This window comes from Dermatophagoides pteronyssinus, unplaced genomic scaffold (assembly GCF_027571235.1).
Source record: "Dermatophagoides pteronyssinus isolate colony J.1.1.1.1 unplaced genomic scaffold, Derpt_VIB-CSIC_2022.12 sq0005, whole genome shotgun sequence".
Lineage (NCBI taxonomy): Eukaryota > Metazoa > Arthropoda > Arachnida > Sarcoptiformes > Pyroglyphidae > Dermatophagoides > Dermatophagoides pteronyssinus.
In genome coordinates, this window is record NW_027461529.1 from 1,592,260 (window position 1) to 1,620,161 (window position 27,902).

The 27,902-nt window shown below is 27.0% G+C and overlaps 5 protein-coding genes across 9 annotated transcripts; 1 reads left to right on the forward strand and 4 right to left on the reverse strand.

The window, feature by feature from the left end:
• Positions 1 to 5,755: 5,755 nt before the first annotated feature.
• Positions 5,756 to 12,030, reverse strand: LOC113789882 (uncharacterized). Of its 3 annotated transcripts, none has more exons than XM_075819924.1 (2): positions 11,611 to 12,030; positions 5,756 to 8,433 (listed from the first exon to the last, which is right to left on the reverse strand). In XM_075819924.1, exon 2 carries the CDS (start codon positions 8,387 to 8,389, stop codon positions 6,266 to 6,268), a length of 2,124 nt encoding a protein of 707 aa, XP_075676039.1. In that variant the 5' UTR covers positions 8,390 to 8,433; positions 11,611 to 12,030; the 3' UTR covers positions 5,756 to 6,265. The 3 variants fall into 3 exon arrangements, with proteins under 3 accessions (XP_075676039.1, XP_075676040.1, XP_027195274.2); XM_075819925.1 differs by lacking the exon at positions 11,611 to 12,030 and adding an exon at positions 9,079 to 9,096; XM_027339473.2 differs by lacking the exon at positions 11,611 to 12,030 and adding an exon at positions 8,507 to 8,907.
• A 3,444-nt stretch (positions 12,031 to 15,474) lies between these two features.
• On the forward strand, positions 15,475 to 16,965 carry LOC113789884 (uncharacterized). Its single transcript, XM_027339475.2, has 4 exons — positions 15,475 to 15,609; positions 15,709 to 16,098; positions 16,194 to 16,251; positions 16,324 to 16,965. Exons 1-4 carry the CDS (start codon positions 15,580 to 15,582, stop codon positions 16,845 to 16,847), a joined length of 1,002 nt encoding a protein of 333 aa, XP_027195276.2. The 5' UTR covers positions 15,475 to 15,579; the 3' UTR covers positions 16,848 to 16,965.
• On the reverse strand, positions 16,906 to 19,639 carry Galphai (G protein alpha i subunit). Of its 2 annotated transcripts, none has more exons than XM_075820117.1 (7): positions 19,214 to 19,639; positions 18,546 to 18,737; positions 18,184 to 18,486; positions 17,989 to 18,117; positions 17,793 to 17,922; positions 17,579 to 17,732; positions 16,906 to 17,517 (listed from the first exon to the last, which is right to left on the reverse strand). In XM_075820117.1, exons 2-7 carry the CDS (start codon positions 18,704 to 18,706, stop codon positions 17,327 to 17,329), a joined length of 1,068 nt encoding a protein of 355 aa, XP_075676232.1. In that variant the 5' UTR covers positions 18,707 to 18,737; positions 19,214 to 19,639; the 3' UTR covers positions 16,906 to 17,326. The 2 variants fall into 2 exon arrangements, with proteins under 2 accessions (XP_075676232.1, XP_075676231.1); XM_075820116.1 differs by having other exon boundaries at positions 18,546 to 18,818.
• Positions 19,640 to 19,913: 274 nt separating this feature from the next.
• Positions 19,914 to 21,431, reverse strand: LOC142645029 (uncharacterized). Of its 2 annotated transcripts, none has more exons than XM_075820118.1 (3): positions 21,215 to 21,431; positions 20,677 to 20,853; positions 19,914 to 20,532 (listed from the first exon to the last, which is right to left on the reverse strand). In XM_075820118.1, exons 1-3 carry the CDS (start codon positions 21,276 to 21,278, stop codon positions 20,324 to 20,326), a joined length of 450 nt encoding a protein of 149 aa, XP_075676233.1. In that variant the 5' UTR covers positions 21,279 to 21,431; the 3' UTR covers positions 19,914 to 20,323. The 2 variants fall into 2 exon arrangements, with proteins under 2 accessions (XP_075676233.1, XP_075676234.1); XM_075820119.1 differs by having other exon boundaries at positions 19,914 to 20,529; positions 21,215 to 21,403.
• A 1,363-nt stretch (positions 21,432 to 22,794) lies between these two features.
• LOC113789881 (protein mesh-like) lies at positions 22,795 to 27,441 on the reverse strand. Its single transcript, XM_027339472.2, has 8 exons — positions 26,953 to 27,441; positions 26,125 to 26,792; positions 25,619 to 26,054; positions 24,911 to 25,550; positions 24,435 to 24,829; positions 24,001 to 24,359; positions 23,523 to 23,937; positions 22,795 to 23,468 (listed from the first exon to the last, which is right to left on the reverse strand). Exons 1-8 carry the CDS (start codon positions 27,131 to 27,133, stop codon positions 23,056 to 23,058), a joined length of 3,507 nt encoding a protein of 1,168 aa, XP_027195273.2. The 5' UTR covers positions 27,134 to 27,441; the 3' UTR covers positions 22,795 to 23,055.
• Positions 27,442 to 27,902: the final 461 nt, after the last annotated feature.

The window sequence follows — 27,902 nt, forward strand, 5'->3', positions numbered from 1 at the left end:
TTTTTTATCAATTAACAAACAATTAACGATTGATTTAATATCAGAAATCCTCCAGTATATATTATCATTGATGAACAAGCAAAAGACAACAAAAAACGAAAAATAAATAGTTATAAATCATTTAATTTAAACTTTGCAATCATTTTTCTATTATCATCATCATTAAGATTTTGTTTTTCTTCTAATACACAATCAGTTTTTTTTGTTGTTGTCGTAGATGAGTGAGGGAGATAGAGAAATCCATACAAATCCAATGACAATAAAGTCAATGATTATTTTGGTTGATGTTGTTGTCTATACAGTCTGTGTGTATTCGGTTAAAATTTTATGGCCATCACCATCATCGAATGAATACAATGATGGTATCATATTTGGTTGGTTGGTTGATTGTCGTAGGTGGCCTAAAAGGCGACAATGATAATGATGACGCCATTTTTGGAAAGTGATTGGTTTTGTTTTATCTTTTTTTTTCTGTTTGGATTTTGTTTCCTTTTCCGTTTTTTTTATATTCTGTACTGAATCCAGATTGATTATGATTTGTTTAGTGTTAAAATTAAAAGAATTAATATATAAAAACAACAACAACACAAATTACACAAAAAAAAATGCATTTTGAATCACAAATATTAACACTTCATTTCTTCAGCATCTGATAAGATGAATGAAATTAAAAAAAAATTCAATCAATCTACATTGGATAGATTAAAACTATGTTGATGTATGTATGTTTTTTTTATCATTTCATCATTTTGTTGATCTATATTAACCAAATATAGATAGATTCGGTTCAGATCATCATCAGTAAAGAGATAGAAAGAGAGATGATGATCTATGTTGGTTGGCGTTCAATTTTTTTATGATACGGTTATAAAGTTTCTTTTTTTTATCACAATACATCCCCATTGATATAATATCTATCTCTCTTGTTGGTTATCTCGATCAACCGACCTACCGACCGACCAAATCGGCCCGGCATAATCATAAATGTCAATTTTTTTCCATTCCATTGAATCTTTTTGAATTATTTTTTTGAACTCTTTAATCCATATGACTTGAATATAATGATGATCAATAATGGTTTTTCTTTTTTTGTTTTTATCTGATTTACAGAATTCGTTTCTTTTCTTTCTTTTTGACCACATAAGAAAACATCGTTAAAATAAATTAACAATCATTACCTAATGCATACTATATAATAATAAAATGCTTTTTTATTTCTAGACTGTCCATTAAACATCAATTCAGCTAATCTTTTTTTTCAAATTAATTAATTAAATATATAATTGACATCCACTTATACGCATCAATAGCTATAGTACACGCGTTTGCCATAATTTTTTGTTGTTGTTGTTGTTGATTATAATCATGAAATGTTAAAATAATTTCAACAAATTATCACATCATTTTGATATTTGATAATGATGATGATGATGATGATGATCACGTTGTGAATCATCAACATTCAAATAAAAATCGACAACCAACCAACCAACCAACAAAAAAAAGCAACATTACCAAAGATAACATAATAATGAAAATTAATTTTAAATGTCAAACACGCACATCAATATAAAATTGAATAGAATCTTAAATTATCTGATATATAAAACCAAAACCAAACATATTTGCAGATTGTGAAATAGCAAAAAGATAGAGGATAGAGATAGAAGGAAATGTTCGTTTCGTCAATATTTGTATTAACGTTTGTCGTTTTTGTCATCACAAAAATTGGCATTGGCCAACCACATTAGAATGATTAAGAAAGAGGAAAATAAAAATAAAAATCCAAACATCCTCTTATATATATTATTATGTTTATCTAAGCATATATATTGATCAGATTATTATCAACAAAAACACGAATCGTTTGTTTTATACCAACAAAAACAAAGCCGAAAGAATGAAATTTTTCAAATGATCCAAGAATAATTCACTACTACTCTATTTTGTTTTACACATGTGTTTAATTCGATCATATCATTATTCAACAAAAAGAATCTGTCAATGTAAAAACTATCATCTACAGGGTGTTTGAATGTTCAATGTTAATTGAAGAAATGCATTCACACAATAATATCTATTATGGAATGTTTCATTGTTTTTGATTTGGCACCTGGTTTAATTCCTGTTTAAAACTCCCTCTCTCTTTCTCAAAAAAAAAGAAAAGATTCTCTATAACAAATGTATATCCATCATTAAAGAAATCAATCTGTTGATATATTCAAAATGATAATGATGATGATGATGATAATGAGTATTTGAAAGATAGAAAAAAAAATTAAAATTACAGTCGATTTTTTTTTATTGCTTGTTATTGTCGCCATTTTCTTTCTGTTTGTGTGTGTGTGTTGTCTAATCAAATTATCATTAGAAAAAAATTAGTGTTTAATCAAAGAAGAAAGAAGAATTCTCATACATTATCATTATCATTATCATTAGTACATTTGATTTTTAAAAAAAAAGTCAAAAGTTCAATTTATTATTGAAGGATGATTTTCTTTTCTCACTTTTGTTTCAATGATTGTTTTTTTCCAAAAAAAAAAATCTAATATGATCCATATAATCATATGAGGCGAACATGATCCAATCCGGATCTATAAAGAATGGATAAACAAAACAAAAGAAAAAATTTATCAAATAACAATTTTGGTTTCCAAAAAGAAAATTTTTTTTTTATTATTGTCATTTCAACACATTTTGGTTTTTTTGGTTGAAAATTTTCAAAGAAAATTGGAATTTTTTTTCACCTCAAAAAAAAATAAGAAATTTTTATGATTCCATATCATCATACATCTTTTTTTTTAAAAAAAAAAAAATTTATGATATGATTATCTTTCGTATGATTAACCTCGATGATGAATCTGTGTGTTAATTTTTGTTGTTTTTTTTTGTTTGATGTTTCACAATCACAAAATCTAATATGATTGTCATAGTTAATCAAGAATTTTATTTTTTTTTGTATCTTTTTCCATCTAATTTGGATTTTTCACTGAATTTTGAGAGAGAGAATGAATGGAAAGTGTATGGAATTTTTCTTTTCCTAGATTGAATCGGTTTTTATCATTTCATTTTCATTGTATAGAACTACGTTCTTTTTTTGATGATAACATTCTGTTGTTGTTGTTGTTGAATAAAAACGATAATAACTTGTATACACATCACTGGTAACAAGTGTAAATTATTTGAAAAAAAAAATTTTTATTGACCACACACACAATTCAACAAGACAGTTATGGTCATTACTTGAGTTATTCGTTTCAGTTCTATCTCTTTCTTTCTTTCTCTGAATGTTGTTTCAAATTGGCCATAAAATAGTTTTTTTTTCATTTGAATCTTCAAATGAAATAATGTTGAGATGCTCTACAAAATGAAAAAATATAAAAATCTGTTATTTGTTGTTGTTGTTGTTGATCATGATTGAAAACCATCTGTACAAATTGGATTCAATCACACAACAACAACAACAATGACAGTGAAAGAAAATGAAGCTTTAGCTAGGTCTGATCTTGATTATCATAGAATCTTTTTTTTTATTATTATCATCAAATATATCTACCACTTTAATTTTATTCATGTCGAAACATTCTATCATTTTAATCAATCCAATAAAAATTGGTGTATGAAGCAAAGAAAGAAAAATTCATTGGTTTCAATGGTGGTTGATTAAATCTGTTCAATTTAATTAAAATCCATTCAAACCAATTCTCGGATTCAATGATTTAATTACATTTGACTTATAAAATTCAATTTGGTTTCGTTTTTTGTTGTTGTTGTTGTTATTATAAGGGTTAAACTTGTTAACAACCAGTAGCATAACTAATGTATCAGGTTTCAAGCAAATTAAATGAATTGAATAAATGTTTTTCATTACAACAATCAGAAAAAAAACAACAACAACAACAAAACGTTTGAAGTTGACCGAAAAAAATATATTTATTTTCTTCAATTCTTGGGAAACATTTTTTTTTAATTTTCAACCAAGAAATAAAGAAAGCCTAACGGTATTGATTACCAATTGTTGTTGTTGTTTCGGTTGACCAAAATTCTATTTAGGTCAACATATTATAGTTTTTAAAGTAATGAAATATTTGTTTGAAACGGTTTAATGTCTCAATTTAGCTCAATGGGAAGCCTAATTCTATGCTAAAAACAACAAAACACCCATCGTTTTTTTTCTTGTTACTCAAAAAAAAAAAAACAACAACTATAACAACAACAATGGCACAAGGAGACCCCAAAAAAATGGACCATTAAAAGACCCAATTGCTTAATGGTTTCGTCTCAGCGCAAAAAAAAAAAAAGAATTATCGATCGCGATGACATGAGTTAGTGAGTTGGTGACGGTGGTGGTGGTGGTGGTTTCGCCGATTCCTTATAAAACATGATAAATGGTTAAGCGTGTCGATATCAATCAAATCTATTTAGGTTGTTTTAACATGTGTGTTTTTTTTTGCTACATAAAATTCATGAAATTTGATAACAATCAATTTTCGTTTGGCTAATTGTCCATATCTAAATTTGTTTGAAAATTTTTTAATAGTTTTTTTTGCTGTTGTTGTTTCGAAGAAACTGAATGACTGATTGGACAATACAAGATAAAAGATTTGCTATTATAGAATCACAAAAAACATCCGAGACATTGAACAAAACAAAATCAATACAACCAAATACCCAAGATATTTACTTTTTTATTTGATTTAATTAGTTATAAATATTACAATGTTTTCGACATATATTTGATATTCATATAACCAACATTTTTTTTATTTTTGAAAATGCAAAATACACCTTAATGACGATGATGATGAGAATCTTTGTGTGTGTGTGTGCTTATTGTCGGTGTTGAACATTTTAAAATAAAAAGAAAACGAAACAAAAAAAAAGGTGTATATCATGTGCGTGTAGTTTTCTTTATCATCATCATCATCAATGAAGAATGACGATAATGGTGAAAAAAAAGAATAAATTCTTCATACTTTGGTTTCTTTTTCTTTTCTTTTTTTTTTTATATTTTACACTTACCTGAAAAAAAGATGCTATGTGCCTTCAAGCAATTTTTGTTTTTTGTTTTTTGTTTTTGTTTCACTCTTGTTTCGTTTGTTTTTATTAAATGTGTTTGTGTTTGCAGCATACATGTAAGGTAAGGTATTTTGGAGAATTGACATTAGAAAGACATAAGAAAAAATTGCCGCAAATGTTTTTTTCGAGATTCGGCATTTTGCATAGAGATTTCACCGCCCTTCATATCCATCCATCTGGTTTGTTGTTGATTGTCCACCACCACCAGTCCACAGGTCCAAAGGTAAAAAAATGACCAATAAAAAGAAAAAAAAATCAAATTACCAATATGAATATTCAAATGTGTGCCGATGTGGTTTTTGTTTGGCTCAAATCATCATCATCATTATGTTTAATATTTTTTCGCAGAAAATATGATTCGAAATTTTTTTTTTAGATTTTCAAAAATTTCTTTTTTTTTCAAACTTGTTATGTAACAACAAGTTATTTTTTGCAACATTAATGCGCCATCTAGTGATGATGAATCGTAATTGAGATTTCGAAAAAAAAGGTTTAATTAACAAATTGAAGAAAAAAAAATGAAACAATTTTGAAAAAAAATAAGTTTTTTTTATTTTCATTATAATTAATTAATAAATTTTATAAAAGAAACCAAAAAACAAAACAGTTTCAAAATCACAAAATAAAATAAAAAAATTTGTTTTTCCAAATAACAAAAAAAAACAACAGCAAAAAATTCAAACTCGTTGAGATACATTTTTAATTGATCGATTTTTTTTGAAAACATGGAAAAAAAATCAAATCAACATGAAAATAATGACTATCAATGTGATTACAATGAATTAAATTATTTCGATAACAAAAAACAAAAACAAAAACAAAAACTGAACATTTGGAATGACAAGATTGTAATTAATGATTCTTAATGAATGTAAGACAATAATTAAGAAAATAAAATTTAACGATAAAAATCGGAACACAAAAAATTCAATTATATATAATTGTTTATATTTCATTGATCAATATTATTTCTGTGAAGACAAAAAACAAAGTTCAATCGATAAAAATAAAGTAATTTTTGTTTGAAAATGTAATCAATAATTGATTCATAAACAATTGGAATCAGATGATGAATATTTCAAATGTATGAGCGTGTATATGAACAAATTTGTGTTCATCGATTTTTAATCACAATTAATAAATATTGATGAAAATGATAAAATGATGATTTTTTTTCATTATTTTTTCATAATAATTTGATGTTTGATGATGTTTCCTTTATTTTTTCTGCGACATTAGGTTGATCTAATAATGGTGGAGAATATGTAATGAATTCAATCCAGCCATTTTCCAAAACCTTTTGATATGAATAGGGCAAATTCCATGAATCACATGGAATTGTAGTAGTAGTAGTATGTTGCCATGGATTTAATGAAAGCAATTGTGAATTGTTAAATGGGTTAATCGATTCCATCAAATAATGATTATGCTGTGGAATTACATTTGAACCATAGGATTGTTGTGATGATAATGATGATGAATTGATAATGTTGTTTATAATAATAGAGTTGCGAAATATTCCAGAATCCATTGGATCATTAAAAATTACTAGAATACGATTAACAACACAAAAAGTAAAGTTTTCCGGTGGTGAAAATGGGATTTGTAATGTTGAAACAACATCATTAATGGACATTTTGAGATTTGGAAAGTCTAATGGAAACAACGAATCAGGTAGATGTTTAAACGGAAACTCACTAGATTGATAAACGTTAGATACTTGTTTAATATTAAATGAAAGACGATCGTTGAAGGAATTAAAATCACATTTTGTATTATTTGGACAAAAATCTTCAATCAATTTATACGATATCGGATCGATTTTGTGCAATGAGCTATGAGATATGATATAATGATTCAATCGTTTTGAATGATGATTATTTAAATTAATTTGCTGAAATAATCTTTTCGGTAATAAACAAAATGAATATTCTTCAAATGAATGATGAATCTTTTCATAACATTCAATAAATCTCAAAAGATTATGATGCCTTTTAGCTTTTGAAACATGTTTTTGTGCATTATCATATACAAAAGTTACCAATGTCGGTTTAACTGATTTGTTTGAAGAAAATAATGTTTGATGTAGGCAGATATTATTTGTTTTCAAACAAGCACAACGATAAAATCGTTTTGAACTCATTGATGAACGTGATGGATATTTATCAATAAATTCTCGTAACATAGTACAAAAACAAACGGCGGTAATTTCCGTATATTTCTTGATTAATATATCTCTGTTAAAACTTTTGTTTAACGATCGTTTCAAAACCGAACAAAAAATTATCAAAAACTGATATTTCAACATTGTTTCGTCGCCAAAATGGGCCAACATGTAATTACATAATCGATCGCGATGACATTCAAATTTGTTGAAATCGATAAAAAACCGAGACACCATATATGGCTCTAACGTCATCATTGTTTTATGGCACAATGGTTTAAAACCACGAACCAAAAGAAAGCAATACTTGAATAGACCACCACCGCGTATTTTTTCTGGATAATTTGTAACAATAAATTTATTGTCAAGATGGAAAAGAGCTTCTTGATAGTCACCATAAACGCTTTCACAAATTATTTGCTTTGTTGTAGATGCATCATCTAAAACATTGTCCAATAAAATTTGAAAAGAATCAACACTAAATTCATATTGACGACAAATTTTATCGACGAATTTCATTTCAATCGTACAGCCATTGAAATTTTTGATACTGAATAAAGACCAACGTGCTTCATTATCGGTAATTTTAACCATTTTTGTCAATATTTGTTCTAAGATTAGATGATGATCCGGTTCGATAATGTTGGGAACGCATAAATCCAAAAGAATTTGGTAGATACATTCTCGTATTGATTCGAAATATGATTCATTTTGAAGGTTTACGTTGAAAATAATATCAATATCATTATATTTGAGTTCATTGCGATTATGTAATACATATGAGGCAGCACCACCATTAAGACGTATATCACGAATAATAATATGATTGTTATTCAGTTGTCGCTGAATAATTTGTAAAAAAATCATCAATGGAAAATTTATATAATTTGTTGATGATTTATCATATGGCGAAGATTTTGGATCGGTATCGACAATAATAGAAATTTCTTTTTTGAGAATTTCGTTCAATACATGCGATTGTTTTGAATTCAAAACACCAAAACGTTTATCACTTAAATCAAATGTTTGTTCATTTATTTTAACAATTTGTTCATTGTTGAATCGTTCCGAATTAATTACAGATTGATCGATTTGAATAGATGAAGATTGTTTATGACTCGTATCATTATACTTGTGTGATTCCATATTTGATTGATATATGGCCAATAGTTTCAAGATGATTTAACGATCTAATAACGAAAAAATAAATAAATAAAAAACGACAAAGAATTAACAAAGGCATAAAAATAAATCAAATCATACATCTTAAAGCAAAAAATTATTTGCTAAATATACGAAAAAACCAATTTTATCATATAAATGTTTAATCAACAAAAAAAATGTTGTTTGATGATTTAGTTGAACCGATAAATTTGGATGATATTTGAATCGATAGAAGGAAAAATGTAGCAATTTTTTTATAAAACAAATCGAATGTCAGATGATGATGATTGAAGCAAATTATTGTTACAAAAGTGACAAAAGTATTCATTCATTTGATTTAAATAGTGTACAGATAAATATCCAATTGACTATATAAACAAACAAACAAATAAAACGATTGGATATGGCCATTCTTAAAACAAAACAAAATTATTCACAAAACCCAATTGACCAATTTCGAATCTTTTAACAAACATGATCATACACAACAAGTTGCAAAACAAAAAAGAATATAAAACCGCTGAATAAACTATCGATACAATCGATATTGACTGTAATAGAAGAATAAATGGAATTTACCAGAAAAAATTGAAAAAAAAGAAAGAAATTTCAATCGATTTTCAACAAATAAAAACAAAAACAATCGTATATAAAATATTGTGGGATATTACGTTCGGTTCATTGAATGTATATGACATTTTCTGGCAATTATAATGATGATGATGTCAATTCATTAATAATTTGTCAGCAAAAATAAAAAACGAAGAAAAAAATTAACCAATGGATCAGATATATAAATTGTTATCATATATGAAACAAAAAAAAAATTTGATTGATTTAACTTGATTTGATTTGATCATAATGTTTTGAACAGGATATAAAGCAGTCAAGGATATAAAAACCCTCAATATAAAAACAATTATCATCTGTTGTTGTTTTTTTCTTCAAATCTCGAAATGCTAATTGAAATCGAAAATATTTTCTTTTCATTCTTTGTTGTTTTTTTTTCTTCTTCTCTTATTATCAAGGTGGATAATAAGGCTTTTTTGCTTGAATGAAATAAAAATTATATTCATTTTATAAAGAAATTAATAAATAATTTTCCAATGGTTCATAATGATCATGATCATTATTATCGATTGATTGATTGATATTTTACAGATTTTCTGATTATAATTGTTTTATTTTTTTTTTTTTTTTTTGATATTTCAATAAGAATAAATGTTGTTGTTTTTTTGCGAAAAGGAAAATCAAATCTGATTGATTGATCGAATCAATTATTTTTAATAATGATGATTCTTGGAAATGCTTCAAAAAGTATAACTTTAGTAAAAAAAAAGAGATGATAATTTTTTATATGATCATAGTTAATTGATATGTGTCAGTATAAAGTATATATTCATCATCTTTCAATCACTTAAATCAATCAATAATTTATTTATTTTCAGTTTGTATTTTTTATTTTTTGTTTTGTTTATGGGAGCAATCATTTTTCCATTGAAATCAAATAGTTGTAATAATAATAATGAATAAATGTGCTGAAAAATCAATTAAATATATCTATAACCAATCATATTTAGCAATTACCTTTTTGGCACGTGAAATTTGAAGTAGAAACAAATTTTAATGATAATAATTCAATGATAAAATAATACGAAAAAGAAGAAAAAAAAAATTTATCACTTTTGATTTCAAAATCAATTGAGAATCAAATTGATTCATCGAATGATTGATTGATTGATTGGTGGAAATTGTCCACATTCCAAAAAAATAAAAATAAATAAATTTAGATCAAATTTCAGAAATGATTTTCATGGTCAAGAAACAAAAAATGATTTTCCCAATAGCAAATAACATTCACAACAACAACATTAACAAACAAAAAAAAAATTGAAATTTTCCGTGAATTTCTTCGTCATCAAAATATGTTTCATTGTTATTTTTTTAATTTGAAAAAAAATTAACGAAAAATTTCATTTCCTTTTCCAATTCTATCATAAGGATTACCAATCATCATCATCAAAATTATAATTATTTGTTTGATTGATAAATAATGAAATAGAATCGAATCGAATCGAATCGAATTGAATCGAATTGAATCGATTGCAACCTAAAAATGATTGTCATCGAAATTAATTTTTTGTTTTGTTTTTGTTTTGTTTAATGTCAGATTTTGTTTACAGAGATGTTTCATATTGAATTTAATATTTTAAAATCATTGAATTGAATGTATGAAAATCGGGGAAATCCCCGTAAGGAAAGACATAAACAAACAAACCGACAGACACATAAACATCAAACACAAATATGACATGCAAGCGAAAAAAAGAAAGTGAAGTGAAAAAAAAGAAAACAATGAAATATTATTTCGATTGTTACATAATGATAATGGTTCAATCATTTTTTTAATGAACAAAAACTAATAAAGTTTTTATTTGGGGAAATCATAATAAATATACAATTGATTTACAAATTGGTCATTTCAAATTTAAAAAAAATTGACAAGAAAAAAATTTATTATTTAATGTATCGAGCATGTTGTTGACAACCGCAAAAATATTATTTCACCATTTTTTTCCAAACACGAAATAATAATCATTTTCATTAATGAGATTGATTAATGAAGAGATTATTGTAATCAATTATTTTGCTGTGTTTTTGTACAATGTACAAAATAATATAATTACCGTTCAATTGGAATTTTCTATTTCATAATATCAAATTAAGATTTTGGGTAGGCGATTGATTTTGAGGGAAAATATTACAAACTAAAACAAACAGAAAAAAAAACCAACTGAACATCAACACAGAATATATCAATAACAACAACAAAATAAGAATTCAAAAGGAAATAGAGAAAAATGTTGACCCGATTTTTTTCCCACAATAATTTTCGAAATATTTTCTTTTCTCATTTTTTTCCCCACTCGATAAGTAACGGTTTGTTTATTTTTTAGCTTTAATATTCTACATTTTTTTGTTTGTTTGTTGTTGTTGTTATTGCTAGAATTTAACGATAAGATGATTATCGATTCTGGTGTATTCGAATTTAAAAGTGATAAAATAATAATAAGAATTTGTCAGGAAAGATCTAAAACCGGAAAAAAAAAGTTTAGATCCAATGTACACAAACAATATTCTGTTGCCAAATATCATTGAGAATAGTATGGTGTATTTGGGGGGAAACTATGAAGTTTACTTACATTTTTTTTTGGTGTTCAAATTGTTCAATGGGAAGCTATTGTTTGTTTTTCTTTGATAAAATAGGAGATTCAAGGTGAATTTGACGAAACGGAAAAGATAAAGTTTGATCAAAAATTTTGTTAAACAATTTTTTTTTCTTATATCCGCGCCAAAATATAGAAAAAAATAATAACAAAAACAATCACAGAATTGAATATACAGTGTTGAAAATATACAAACGCACACACTGTTCGTTCCAGAAGAAAAATTGAAACTGTTTTTTCTTTTCTTGTTTTTTTCCGATGAATATTTTTCCATTGGGTAATATGCGTTTTTCCACATGTATGGTATTAAAGGTGTAGATGTAGTCAAAAAAAACAACAACACAATCACAATTCAATGAAATTTAGAATCCGCATGCGTTTTTAAAGAAAATGTATTTTGTATGTAGCAAATTTTCAGTTCTTTCATCAATATATATGAATGAAAGAATGGATTCGCTATTGTTTGTAAGCAAATTCAATCCAAATATTCCACCTCTTCAAACAAAAAAAAAAAGGTTTTTTTTATCATTTATCATGTTTTTCAAAAAAAAATCTTACCACTACTTGTAATGATTCTTTTCACATTTTACCTTTTATCCTATTACATCTATCTATCTATCTATCTATGTATGCAGTTTTGATATTTAGCTTTCAAATATATTGATCGATGCTGTAAATAACCAACCTGCATTATAACCACTATCATTACTATTTAGTTTTTTTTAGTTAGCGTCGGCGCTATCATAATGGAATGGAATGCACAATAATAATGAATAATTGTGAGCATACTCTTTATCGAAAGGAATTTCATTTTATATTTTATGTGTGTGTTTATATGTATGTTAATTCAAGAATGATTGAGAAAATTCTCGATTCTCATTCAAATGTTTATTTCATTTGTTGATGATGAGAATAAAATTATCCAGCCGTATATTGTTGTTGCTTTTTTATAAATATAATTCTGTTGAATCAATCTATCTTGATGATGATGATGATGATACTGATCTACTAATAAACAAATTTTTATTTTTGAATTTTTTGTTTTTATTCAAAACATTTGGTATTTTCTTTTTTTAAAAAAATGTGGAATCACATTATTAGATTCACATAAATAGATTGTTGAACAACAAAATCCGATACGCATGTGTATCAGATTCTATATCCGATACACATCCACTATTTAAAAAAAAAAAACATAAAGGTGTAATGTATAGTGAGAGAGACTTGATTCATTAATAATAATAATAATAATTTTATCCTTAATGACGTAATCAATGTCTGTTTGGAATTTGTTGTGTGTGTGTGCTGGTGGCCACGTTGGCTAATATCATCATCATCATAACAATATCTGGTTTACAGTTCTGATTATAAAAGATAGATAATATGAAGAATATAAAATTGAAAAAAAAGGAAAATATTATCTTTTGTTTCAATACAGTATAATTATCTATTTATCATCATCCGTATGGTTATCCGTTTACTAGGAAAAAAACAAAACAATAAAATTTACAATTTGAAACAAAATTGAATGAAATTGTTTTTGATAAATTCATTCATTGATTGAAAATTGTTGCAAATCAAATTATCTACAAGTATATTTGCTACAATTTTTTTGTTTGTTTGTTTGTTTGTTTGTTAGTGGGTGATTATTATCATGAAAAAAAAATCTACGTCAAAGGAATTATCGATTTGGTTATAATATTTGCTCTTGTTTGCTTTTTTTTGTTTTGTTTTGTTGTTGTTTTGATTGTTGATTGTCGAATCGATCAAAGTCATTGTTTTATATTTCAATGAAAAACAAATCCATTGGAGATAAAAATAGAATAGAATTTAGTATTTATTTTATACAGTAATTCATAATTATGGTAATTATTTATGCTAATCACTTTTATTTATTAGGTGATGGATTAGTTTTGTTTCTATTTTACCATTATCATTAAATTGTATTAACAATATAGGGAATTCTGAAAATAATTCTGTATAAACATATTCATTTATTCTATACCGGAAACTTGATAATTTTGAATATAAAAAAAATAAAAAAATTTTGGATTCGTTTTTTTTCGGTATATATCATTATCAATCAGTACATAAAAAGTTCAGGACTGTCATTATCAGACGGGTTGTAAAAGAAACAACAATAATAACCGCATCAGACATTCAAATATATATCATACGTCGACAAAATAGTTCTGTGACGTATGAATTCAAAATGATATTGATGATGATGATGATGCTTGATAGTAATTTTTTTTATAATGATAATAATGACGTCAACAATAATCATATGGAAGAATTTATTTTTTAACAAGAATCCATCTTTATTTTGTTTTTCTATCATTAAAATTCAATAGTTTTCAATAAGTTTTACAGGAAAAAAATTTGAAATCTGAAAAGAATTTCATTATTATCATTATCATTATAGATATTAATTACATATATCACATTCATTTCAAATATAATTTTAGGTAAACAATTAAAAAATTCTAACCAACATTACTGAAATTGTATTGACGTAGATGTTTGAATAATTTTCTATTCTGTTTTTGTTGATTATAATTGAACAAAACGAATGAAACATTTATGGTTGATTGAAAATGGTATGTGTGTGTGTGTGTGTGCGTGTTTGGAAAATAATTTCATTAAATTGAACTTTAAATAACAACAACAAACAAACAGAAGCTGAATTTTGTTTTCTGGTTCTAGGCAATGTATACTGCAGTGAACAAAGTAAATAAATTTCATTTATTTATTTATTTTTGACCGCAAAAAAAAATACAATAAAAATGCCATCAAAAGACACCCACGACATTATTTTTTTTATATATAAATAATAATATCCGGAATAATAGCAGAATAACAAACAATGATGATTATTGCCAACAAAAAAAATTTTTGCTTTTTTCGAATGAAACTTTCCAAAAAAAAAAAAAAAAATCCGAAAATTTATCATAATAGTGAGAAAAAAAAGGCTTTCTCATTAGAAGGGGCTATTTTTGAAACAACGTTATCGAATTGATTTATATTTGTAGTATTATTATTTAAATCGTCGAAAAAAAAATGAAAATTAAAATCAATTAAAACAAAATGTTCAACATAATGTTATGAATGAAAAAAATGGATTGTTTACTTTTCTTCAATTTATGTATAATTATAATTAATTTTAAACGTTTTGGATGAAAGATTTAAAGGAAAATGATTTTCTTTTACGTAACTAAAAATCAAATAGAGAAGAGTAACGGTTCAACAAATTTTTTTGTTTTGTTTTGTAGATACACTTTAAATTATTACAGAAAATTGGTAAAACAAAGCTTTTCTTTTCCAGATTGCTTATTTAATTGTCAAAATTTGTTTCTTCTAAATATACATTATTTAAATTTCGAAGACTAATTAGACATTCGGCCTGAACATAAAGGTAAACATAAAAAATGTATTAATTTTTTTCAATTGACAATGAGATTAAAAAACTGTACCCATTTTTTTCTTTCTTTCGTTATCTAATATATTGATGAAGTTTCATAGAAGACAACAAACAACAGAAACAAAAATAAAGCATGAAAATTGAAAGATAATTGGACTCTTCATTTCAACAACAATTTTCATTTTTTCTTCATTCAATAATCTTTATGAAAGATAACAAGCAAATTTCCTAAATAATTCATCTATCATTATACATATTTGTTGACAATTTTTTTTCTGATGTATGCTAAAATGATTGTCAAGCATTATTTTTTAAAACTATCTAAAATTATAACCAAAGAAAAAACTGGTGATGACGAAATGATGATAAAAAAAACAATGATTACAAACACAAAAAAAAGGTATAAATACGATTGTTCCAACTGAATTCGGATCTCATTTTTTTAAACTTATTTGTTTTTTCTTTCTGGTTGTTGGCATGCAATAGTTTTAATTTTTTTTTGTTTTATCCAAACACAATCCATTATGTATCGAAAACATTTCAATATCAATCAGGTATGTTTGTTTGTTTGTTTTGTTGAAAAAATGATAAAATTCAAATTCAATTCATTATGATTCGAATTGAATTTATTTGTTTATACATTTTACATTTAGATTAGAATTGTAACCATATTACAATCGGCTACAATTTATTGTCATTTATTATTATTATCAATATCATTATATTTACCATCAATGATTGATGGTAAATATCTTGATTCTGAACCAGACGATCAACAACAGCAACAACAACAACATCATCATTCACATCAACAACAACAACAGACAGTAGCTCAACAACAGCAGCAAAATATTCCATCACATCTTCAACATCAAAAAGTGATATTTAAACCATTACAATTGAATGATTATCATGCCAAACAATTGTTAAAACAGACAATCGATGCTCAATATTCAAACAACAATAATAATATTGATCAATATGCAAAACCTAGTGATGAATATATAAAAGTGACCGAAGATTATGACAAAGAATCTATAAAGGTATTAAACATTTTATTTCTTTGACAATTGTAAAAATTAGATCAAAAATCAATTTAAATCTTTCTTTTTTTTGATTTGATTTAATTTCAATCCAGCATGATGATAAACATTCATATACTCATCAACCATATGGTTTTGGTTATAATATTGAAGGTAACTTTTAATCAATCAATCAATCAATCAAAAATAATTTTAAAAAATGATGTTTTATTTCATGGTCAACAGATGGCTATGGTAATAAACAATGGCGTCATGAAAAAAGTTCCAACCCACACCAAGTAATTGGTTCGTATGGATATAAAGATAAAAATGGTATATTACGTGAAGTTGAATATGTAGCTGATAAATATGGATTTCGTGCTGTAATTAAAACAACTGAACCGGGAACAGCTAATAGTGATCCAGCATATGTAAAAATGAATTCCAATCCAATTTCGGCTGAATATTATTCAGCTAATGGCGCCACCGAAGGTTATTCATCAACACCAGTTAAAACAAAAGAATTGCCTAATTATCAGGAACAGGCATTAGTTGCAGCCGGTTATAAACAACATCAATCATCACCAACATTATATCATAATGAACCGAATGCACAAGAACCAACATTTTTGGTTGCTTCATATGGTGCGGGTGCTGATAATGGACATAAACCAAACGGTCCAACCGTTTCGTTAGGACCATATGAAGGTAATGATTATCTGGTTGGTCCGGAATCCAATCATATCCATCAAACATCAGATAAACATTAAAGAAATAAAAAAAAATTTGTTTGTTTTTTTTCGCTTTTGTGCTTTTTGTATGTCAGTGTATCATTATTAGTTTTGACTTAATTATTCCAAACAAAAAAATGAGAATTAAAAAAAAATAAAATAAAAATAAACGTTAAAATAAAATGAGAAAGAAACAAAAATGAAAATGAAAATTGTGGAAATAAATTTGTTTGTTATGGCACATAGTAATTTGTCGATGAATAAAGTAAAATGATAACTAAGTAATTGGAATTTATATGTTTGAAAAAAAAGAGAGAAGAATATAGATTATTAATGAAATTATTTTGTATATAAAATGTTCAAAATCTTATTCAATAATTATTGTCGTGCAAATGTTTGAGCAATGGTCAATTACAAATTTGTTCACAGTAATTAATTGATTCGAAAAATGAAAAATAAAATGATCGAAATAGATGAAATTGTTTCGGATGAAATGAGAAAAAAAAACCAACAAACATTCAATAAAGGCCAATTTCACGTAGATTATTTTTCAATATTACATCAGTGACAGCATCGAATACAAATTGTATGTTATTCGTATCGGTTGCACATGTAAAATGTGTATAAATATCTTTAGTATCTGGATTACGATTTAATGATTCGAATTTCATTTGTATGTATGCGGCTGCCTCATCATATGTGTTTCGTCCTGTTAAAAAAAATTACAAGTTTTTTTAAAAATGTTATTTGTCAAAAATATGTCATAATACCTGTATATTCAGGAAAACAAATATTTAATGGTGATGTTTTAATTTTCTGACCAAATAAATCTTTTTTATTTAGAAAAAGAATCATTGATGTATCGAAAAACCATTTATTGTTACAAATTGAATCGAATAAACGAAGACTTTCATGCATACGATTCTGAAAAAAATTTGAATCAGATTTTTATTTTTTACGAAAAAAAAATTATGAAAAACTTACAACTTCATCATCTTCAGCTAATAATAAATCATATCCAGATAATGCAACACAGAATACAACAGCTGTCACATCTTCAAAACAATGTATCCATTTTTTACGTTCAGAACGCTGACCACCAACATCAAATATGCTATGAAATGCATAATAGATGAAAGTAATGAAAAGAAAAGTTTGAAAATTTTATCGTTATATTTACCGGAAAAATAATCCTTTAAAACGGAATGAAATTTCAACAATACCGGTCGTTTTGACACGTGTACGTAATACATCTTGTTGTGTTGGACAATAATCTTGTTGACATATACGATCTAATGAATTTAAATAGCTAAAATTCGAAAAAACAGAAGAAAATTTTTAAACAAATTTATTTTAGATGATAACAATCACTTACTAATATGCAGAATCATTTAGTTGATATTCACGTGCACGATGAAAACAGGATTGAACACCGGGATCTAGCCATAATTTTTTCATAATCACAGCCAATTCCATTGTAATTATCGGTGCCATATGATTCGATTGTGGATAATCAAAATATTGTGCAACTAATTGATATGATTCAGCATTACCGAAATTAATTTTCAAAAAATTCATTGCATCCAATATGGCCGATAAACTTTGTATAGCATTCGCATGAATAACACGACGATATTTATAACATTCTTCTTTATCGTATCCATTTTCATGAATAATTCTATAAAAGAATTTTCAATAAAAAAAATTTAACTTTTAATTAATTAATTAACAACTTACTTTAATTGTTTCAATATGGTACTTTTACCGGATTCACCAGCACCTAATAATAATAATTTAACTTCACGAGATTGACGATCACGATCAGCTCGAATAGTTTTATCAATAGCTTTGGATCTGGCTAAAGCATCTTTGTCTAATGAACTTAATGTACAGCCCATGTTTTTTTTTATTGAAAAATGTTTATCTTCTCTACAAAAAAAAAACAAAATTCAATACGGATTCAAACAGATATGATTTTTTTTGAGCTTATTTGCCCAATCAATGAATATTCTGTAAAAGATCACAAACGAAAAATTTAAAAAAAAATTAACCAATATTGAACAAACAAAGACCAACACAAATGAATTTTTGAGAGAAAAAAACTGGCAAGTTTTTTTTTGATCAGGAAAACTAAAACCAATGAAAAAATATTTTTTTTTTCGTTTTGAAAACCGACAAAATGTATGACAGGAAGATGATGACATATGAAATCGACAAATATATAATTGCAAAGGACATGGACACATTGGCCATCATCATTGTAATTGAATAAATAATGATGATCAAATGGTTGGATTTCATTCATTCATTTTGTTTTTCATTCATAAATGATGATGACAATAGGCAAAAACAATCAAACATCGTTTGTTGTCATTAAATCAAACATTTCATATTTTCAAACTTACCGTTTGTTATTGAAGAATCGTTTATTTTATTGTGGATGATGGTATTCAATTTGAATGAAATTTTCACAAATTTCATATAGAATCCAATGGATAATTGTTTAATAATTACACAAATTATTCAAAGAATTTGTGGATTTTGGATATAAAATTTTATGAAAAAGTAAATTTTATTCAAATAATTCAGAAACAAAGGTGTGCATTTGAAAGCCAATAAAAACATAACCTGAGCGCCAAAAAAAAAGTCGTTGAAATGATTATCAATTAACTTGCTTGGCATTGCGCGTATACGGTTCGTCATTTCGTATTTTGTCTTGTTTGAATCATGATTTTTATCATCATCATCACACACACATATTGGTATCACTGGTATCTTGCCGCTAGCAAATTTTCTGGGACTTCATAATAGACAGCTGGTCTTATATATTCAGCACCAAAGACGATAGTAGCAGTAGCGCGCGCTTGTTAGGGTCCAATAATAACAACAACAACAACAAAAAAAATTCAACGGATTTTTCTTTTTGAAATTTAAACGCTCTTGAACCCTTGAATATATTTTTTTTGGCCGTTAATAATTGAGCCAAATGCTGCCATCTTGGAGAAAAATTTTGAAATTAAAATAATTTGATTCATTTTATTTTATTTATTAAATAATCCATTAAATTTTTGGAATAAATTGGAAACATCGACAAAAAAAAAAGAATTAAACAAAATTATTTTCATAATTTAATAAATATTATTGTGTGTGTGTGTGCGTTTAAAATGAAATTTTAATAAAAAGATAATAATAAATAACCGATTCAATGTGCGTTTTTTTGATTGACGGGTATAATTTTTTGAATTATCAGATTTCGGATTTTAGGTTGAAGGTTTTTTTCTGTATGTATCTTGATTGATTCGGATAATTCGGAAATTTTTTTTGTTGTCTAAATGAATAAATATTGCATTCGGTAGGTTTTTTTTTAGTTTTGGGTTTTCTTTTGTTCCAATTTTGATTTTTGGTCGTTTTTCTATTAATGATGATAATGATAACGATGTGTTACTAATGGGTACGTGGTGATGGTGCTGGATATATGGATGATCAATTTGAAATGTCCAAAAGAATTGTAGTGATTAATGACCCAATGCTTGTGGTACGTTCAAGTATTTTTTTGGAAATTTACATGAACTTAATCGACATTGACATACTTCGGGATCGATACGAATACGTTTACAATATTCTTTACATTGTTTATCCGAACCATTACGGATACATTCATGACCGGGTGAAAACCAATAGTTAAAATATTCACCTGTGGCTGAATTTCCGCCTCCTTCTTCTTCTATTGCATATTTTATTCAATCACCAATTATCATGTTCAACATTTATTTAGTTGAAATTGAAATTTAATTTTTGGATTGAAAAATAAATAGATAATGTATGAATCAAATGATAACTAATAACCCTCAAAACAAGATACACTTACTTGATTCACTGCATAAACAAACACGACGATTGACTAATGCTGTACCATCAATATTTGGACTTTCATCAACTGTTACAGTTTTACAAACACGATCATTAAATCCTTTATTGTTACAAAATGTTGTACATTGAAATGAATTTTCACATGCACGATATTCCTGTATTGCTTGAGCCATTTCTAAATTAAATTTTTGTTTGTTTGTTTGTTTGTTTTGTTTGATTATAAAGATGATAAAGATATTTTTAATTAGAAAAATTGATTGAACAATGCACACAATAATAATTTAAAAAATCATTAAAAGTCAAAATAAATTGACAACAACAACAACAACAACAAATTCATGAACAAATCATTGAAGAATTTCGTATTCAAATATCTATCAATTATTTCAAAGTTTCATCATTTTTTTTGGTTATCATTTTTTTTTCTTGAATAAAAATTTTATCTGAAAATGATTTGCTTTGAAATATTTGATAAAAAAAGATTTGATAACAAAAATTCATTCAACAAATATTAATATAATTGAATATAAACTTACCAAAGATGAACAAAGAAGCAATAATCAAAATTGGATTAATAAATAAAATTTTATGAATGGCCATTTTTGTTGTTTTGGATTACTGCAACGAGATACAGGTATGAAATGATTCAGATGAAATGGTTGTTCAATTGGCCAAATTGATTGAATGTATGAAAATTTTGTTAAAATTATTGCCGTTTTATAAAGGCCATCATCGTGATGATTTTATTTTTTTATATGTGTGAGTCTTTTGGTTGTTCTGTACATAAACCAGTGATTGTCTAGTTGATGATAAAAGAGAGTATACAGGATTTTCAAAAAAGTTTAGAGAGTTAAAAAAACCCGAAAAAGAGAGAAATGTAAGCACCAAATCTGGTTCAATTCTCATCATTTGAACTTCTTTTCTTTTTTGTTCATTTGGCATATTATCGGGCGACCTGTTATTTTATCTGATGATCATGGTTATCAAATGATAATAATGATGGCCACATTCTATAATATGTATGAAAAACCTGATGGTCAATCTGACAACAACAACAACAACAACAACAAAACAATAACAAGAATCAATGATGATGATGGTGGTGGTTGGTATTTTACTGAGATACTAATAAACATTATGATGAAATTTCAATGGAAAAAAAACTGGATTTGTTGAGAGTTGTTAGGAGAAAAAAAAACGGGATAGGGTTATATGTTCACAATTGCACCATACAACTATCCATGTACTTGAACCAAAAAAAAAACCTAAATACCATGATGCTGTTGATCATGATGGTGGTGGTTTCTTTTCCGAAATGTTTATACTTTCCGTGTATAATAATCAAAACACCGTTGATTTCTTTTTCGGTTTTTTTAAGGTCATGACCGCAATTCAATTTTTAATATCAAAAAAAATATAACCATCATTATCATGACGAACAGAAAAGATCAAAAAAAACTGGCCAGAAAAGACTGGCTTTCTTTTTTATTTCTTTCCATTTCATTGAATTTTAATATCATCTTATGAAAAAATACAAAGATGATGTTTATTTTTAGATCTGTTTTTCAACTAAATAAATATTTTTGAAGAAAAAACAATCATTAAAAATAATGATAGCGCCCTGGCGTCAACAAGAAAATTTATCTATCTTTTTTTTAAAAAAAAATTTCGATTGGAGAATGGAATAAATCTTTTAAGCGATCCTGTTTTTTTAAAAAATATAATTTTTCACTTCAATTTGATGATGATCATGATGACCTCCTGACCATTATGGAATGATCTTTTTTATCATCATCATTATCATCATTCATTGGAAAGAAAAAATTTCGACCTTGATTTTTATTTTTTACCTAACCGGATACACACACATATCAATGATGATTGATTAAAATAGAATTTTTTTTCTTCAAAATATTGATTTTAATTTCAATAAGGTGTTTTTGAAACTTTAAAATTTTTTTACTGGATTTATCCTGAGATTTTTTTTGTGTATGTTTATTTATTCATTCATTAAAAATTATAAGCGAAAAAAAATTTTACATTTAATGATTTTTTTAAAAAAAAGTGATGCAAAATTAGAACAAATAGAAAAAAATTCATTGGTTTTTATATGTCATTTTGTTGTGTTTTTTTTTTTTTTTTTTTTTTGGTTGAAAATTCAATACAAAAATGTGTAATTATCTATGAGAGCGAAAGTAGGGTGTTTGTGAAAATAATTCGTTCGTGTTGCAAACAACAACATCAAAAAAATTATCAAAAATAAATGAAAATATGATGAATATTTATGATGATGGCAGCAGTAATGATGCAATAATGTTAATTGATGTAATATGGATTATTAAAATTGTTGTTGTTTGTTTTTTTTTTGTTGCATTGATTAATGTTGATCATCATTTTCTAATGAATTATGATCATTTTTTTCGCTTGGTGTTAATTCAATAGCTTCAGGTATATGATCAACATCACCATCTTCATTTGTATCATATGTACCTTCATGATCATTTTCACGACGACCCAATACAACAAATAATACAACAATAATCAATAGAACAATAATCGGTATTAAAATTCCAAAACCAATACCAGCAATTTGTCCAATATAAGCAGCATGGCTAATACATTCAGGATCAACACCCCAAGACCATAGACCATCTTCACGACATCGTCGAGCTTCATAACCAATTAAACGATAACCATCATTACAAATAAATCGTACAATTATACCCGGCCAATAACGATTTTCAGATTTTCGTCCATTTAATGGTTTGGGTAATGCTGGACAACGAATTACTAAATAAAATTTTTTATAGATTAGATTGTTCCAAATTCGATGTCCAAACTTACCTAATTGTTGTGCTTCTTTAGCCAATATGGCTGATGCTGTTTCTTCACTTTTGGTTAACGCAGCAAATTCTCGATTCAATGTTGTTATATAATCATAACGACAAGAGCTAGAATCACTGCAAACATTGATCATATCTTCTTCCAAATGTTTTGCAAATGTTGGTAATTGTGGATGGAAATCAGGCTTAAAATTTATGCCATCATAATAGGAATATGGTACCGCATCATGGAAAAATAATGTTGACTGTTGATTAATATCGTTTGGTGTTACTTTTTCCAGTACACGATACACTCTTGATAATTCTCGATACAATACTTCAGGCGGTTGATCGATAGGAAGATATTGTTGATTTGGAAGTACAAAATCATCATGTTGTACTCTTGAATAGTTTCCAAGCAAACCAGATGTACTATTCTGTTTGGATTTATAATCATTAGTTATAGATAAAAATAATAATAATTTATTTTGATAGCTTACCATAAATGAATAAGGTGCATAAACATGAACAGTCATTCGACCTTTGTTAGCAATAACTTCAACACCAGCACCCGAATCAAACATGGCAATAATATGTGACATATTTTTAATACCAGCCGGTTGATATAATGAAACACCATAGAAATTTTGTAGACGCATCGAATCATCCCACCAAAATACATATTCTTTATCGACTATAACATACATTTGATAACGCCAACTAGCCGCTAATGGTCTTATTCGAAATTCAACTACTGATGATACATTATCTTTAACAGCAATGGCACTTAAAAATGTTGCATTAGGCATTGGTGCAAAATTGTCCGGTGATGGCAGTTGCTCAAAACGACCTTGTAGATCTATGGAAATGATTATTTTTTGTTTTAAAAATTATCAAATGCGTTTGATTAATCATAATCGAATGAATAACTTACTGAATTGATACATTGGATTTGAAACACGAGCTAATGTAAATTCACCTTTACCATTGAATGTATAATTTAATTGATCGAATGTAATAAGATGTGGATCACCAAACACTGATGCAACGGCAGGAGGTTGATAGGATGAACAATCTTGTGATGTTCGCCAATAATTATACATTTGACATGTTTTAGAATCATCTTCTTTAGGTTGCCATTTACAACAGAAAAAGAATGGCACAATATCGTGATAATATTCTGACAAAACTGGAATCATCATCTGTGATTTGAATGGATGTTTGCCATAAACATATGCGCGTGATGGTCGTCCACCGTACATTGTATCGGCTGTTTGTAAAAGTTCATGTCTTTCATCATAACAACAAGTTTGTCCTGAACCACCAATTCTATGATTAAATTATTATTTACAACAAAAATTAAAAAAAAAAATATATTTGTATTATGATTATTAATGTAAAAAAACTTACGATGGTCTTCCAGTTTTAACACAATGTAATGCACCACGATGGAATGTATCACATTTACGATCAATAACATTACATTGAAGATCGGGTGAAAAATGACCACGATCTATTTGTGCCTGTGTCATTGTACATGGACAACGGAAAACAGTGGTAGCAAAATAATCAAGAAATGTTTCTCGATCAAACCATTTGTTACACATATAGGTTTTCCATTTTCCATTTGAACCAAACTCTTTTTCCCATTGTTTCTTAAAATACCAAGCTAATGGCATAGCTCTTGACCAAATAATAGGAGATTTTCTTAAATCAAGACCAAAAACTTGATCTGGATTTGTAATATTCAATGCTAAAAAGCCAAATGTTATGTCCGAAACTGATGGATTATATCGTGTTCGAAATTGTTGAACGTCCAAAACATATTTAGCATCCAGAATATTAATACCATCAACCAATAGATCGATATAGGTTAATGATGGATAAACTTTATCCGATTCACGATAACCCCACAATGATAATTGTCCGACTGCTCGTGAATCCAATGCCAATCGTTCGGGTTTCCATTTGATCTCAATTTCGACTGGATCTTCTTGACGATCATTATCGGCAACAATAGAAATATCATCATGAGCGATATCTGGTGGCTCTATACAATTAATGCAAATGTTAATTGAATCCGAAAGAAAATTTTAATCGAATTTCATGAAAACTTACGAATATAAAATCGACCATAGAAATCAATATTGCCATTAACTCGTACGGTTAAATCAACATAACCATGGTACATGACAGGTGGCGAAATACAGCTAACACGATTTCTATCGATGTAAACACCTTTAGTAGGCCAATTTTCGAACATGCATTCTATGATATCATCAGGTTGGTAACAAGGACCAGTCACATTGACCAATGTACCACCAAGCATATTACCGACTTTTGGAAAAAATGATAAGGGTAATCGACTTGGTAAATTTGGATCTAATTCTTTTTCGACACAAGCACCGGACCAAATTTCTTCATCAATCTGAAAAAAATATCTTCCTTCAAGATTGTTTCCAAAACCTCGGCTTGGAAGATAGGAGATACGAGCATTTTGTGAATAAGGTACAAATTCATATGTTCGAGTACTATTGCCGGCATTGAAACCAACCTGTTACACAAACATACAATAACAAATGACATCACTGTTTTGTAATTGTCATCATTTATTAATTACTTACATAAGCTGGGGGTCCCTTTTTACCTTCAAAATAAGGTGCTATCCATCCAATATGTTCATAATTAAACATAGCAAATGTACGAACTTCATCAGTAGCCAATACAACTTGATAGGTATTGGTAACTCGATCAAAATCCGGTGCACGATTCGTATAGGTCATATTTTTCCATGTAACAATAATGGCAAATTTTGGACGAAAATTAGCCGCACCAATCATTCCATCACGAAAATCGGCATATATTCCTTCACGTAATGTTATATTGGTTTCTTTTGTTAGATCAATTACCCGTAGATAAACACCACCCATAGGAGCTTTTGGTTCAACTTCTTGCATTGCAAAGAATGGTGCAATGATTGAAGGATCATGACCTTTACTTTGTTTATTTGGTGGTGGAAATGGAAATTTTACTGGAAAATTATATGATATTTGTCCTTGGCTAAATGCTAGATAACCATCTCTTTGAATCCAAATATAAGTATAACGGAAGCCAAAAAATGGCATCTGAAATTGTAATGGTTGATCATGAAATGATTTACTTGATGTTATTTCAAGATATTCTTGTTGTGTAAATGGATACATTAATTCGGAACGAAATCGTTGCAAATCACCCATATTAATCGGACCTTGTTGTTCAACTGGTCGTCGATTACCTGGAATATATTGTGCATCTGTTCATTTGAAATGAGGAAAAAAAAATAGAATTTTTAAGTATGAAAAATTGAAACAAAAAACTTGTTCACATCCGAAATCATTATGATTATAACGATAATTTAATTTATTCATTGAAAAATTGAAAAGTCAAAATTTCACAAAAAAGACCAAACTTACTTCGATTTAACTCTGCACTACTTTTTATACTTTGTAAATTTAATGAACTTTGACCAGCTGCATTTTTTTGTGCATTATTTGATATTTGTGATTGACATAATTGTGGTAATTGCCAACAGAATAACAAAATAAAAAACAATAGGCAAGGGCCTAGAATTTTTGGTTTATGATTTTCATTCATTTTAAATTGTTCATTTGTTTTTTTTTATATAAATAAATAACACAACAAAAGCAAAAAACAAAAATTAGATGAAGATTTTACCATAAGCGAATTTAATGAAAAAAACCATACAAATAATTCACAAAATGTAGGCAATAAAAAAAAATTTTGGAAAGAAACAAAAAAAATGACTTTTTTCAAAATTTGTCGATGCACACGCTTAAAGGTGTGGAACACAATTGAAGCAAGATGAAGGACCAAACAACCAAAAATTAACCATTTGTTTTGTTTGGCTGATAATGTTGTTGCTGATCTTGGAAGTAATTTTTCTTTCCTTTTTTCTTTGTTTTGTTTCTTCTATATAATATTGTCAATGAGTGATATCAATTGATATGTTATCAACAAAAAAAAAAAGAAAGAAAAAAGTTTTTTCAAGTATCAGAAGGAGTACAAATAACAATTGGCATCATCATCATCACATCCATTGGTTATTATCACCAAACAACATTCTAATACCAGAAAAAAAATACAACAACAACAAAATACTGATAATGATTATAATTTAAAAATTGCAGGTAAACGTTGTAACTAAATAACATTCAAATAAATTCCTGATAATATGATGATAATGGCAACGAGAATTGTTTGATTGACATATTTGAAGTAGTAGAAGAATAAGGTTTATCTATTTTGTAATGAAATGATTATGATCATCATCAATAAAACAAACACACACACACATAATCCAAAATCTCAAAAACCACCAAATAAAAAATGTAAAAGAAAAAAA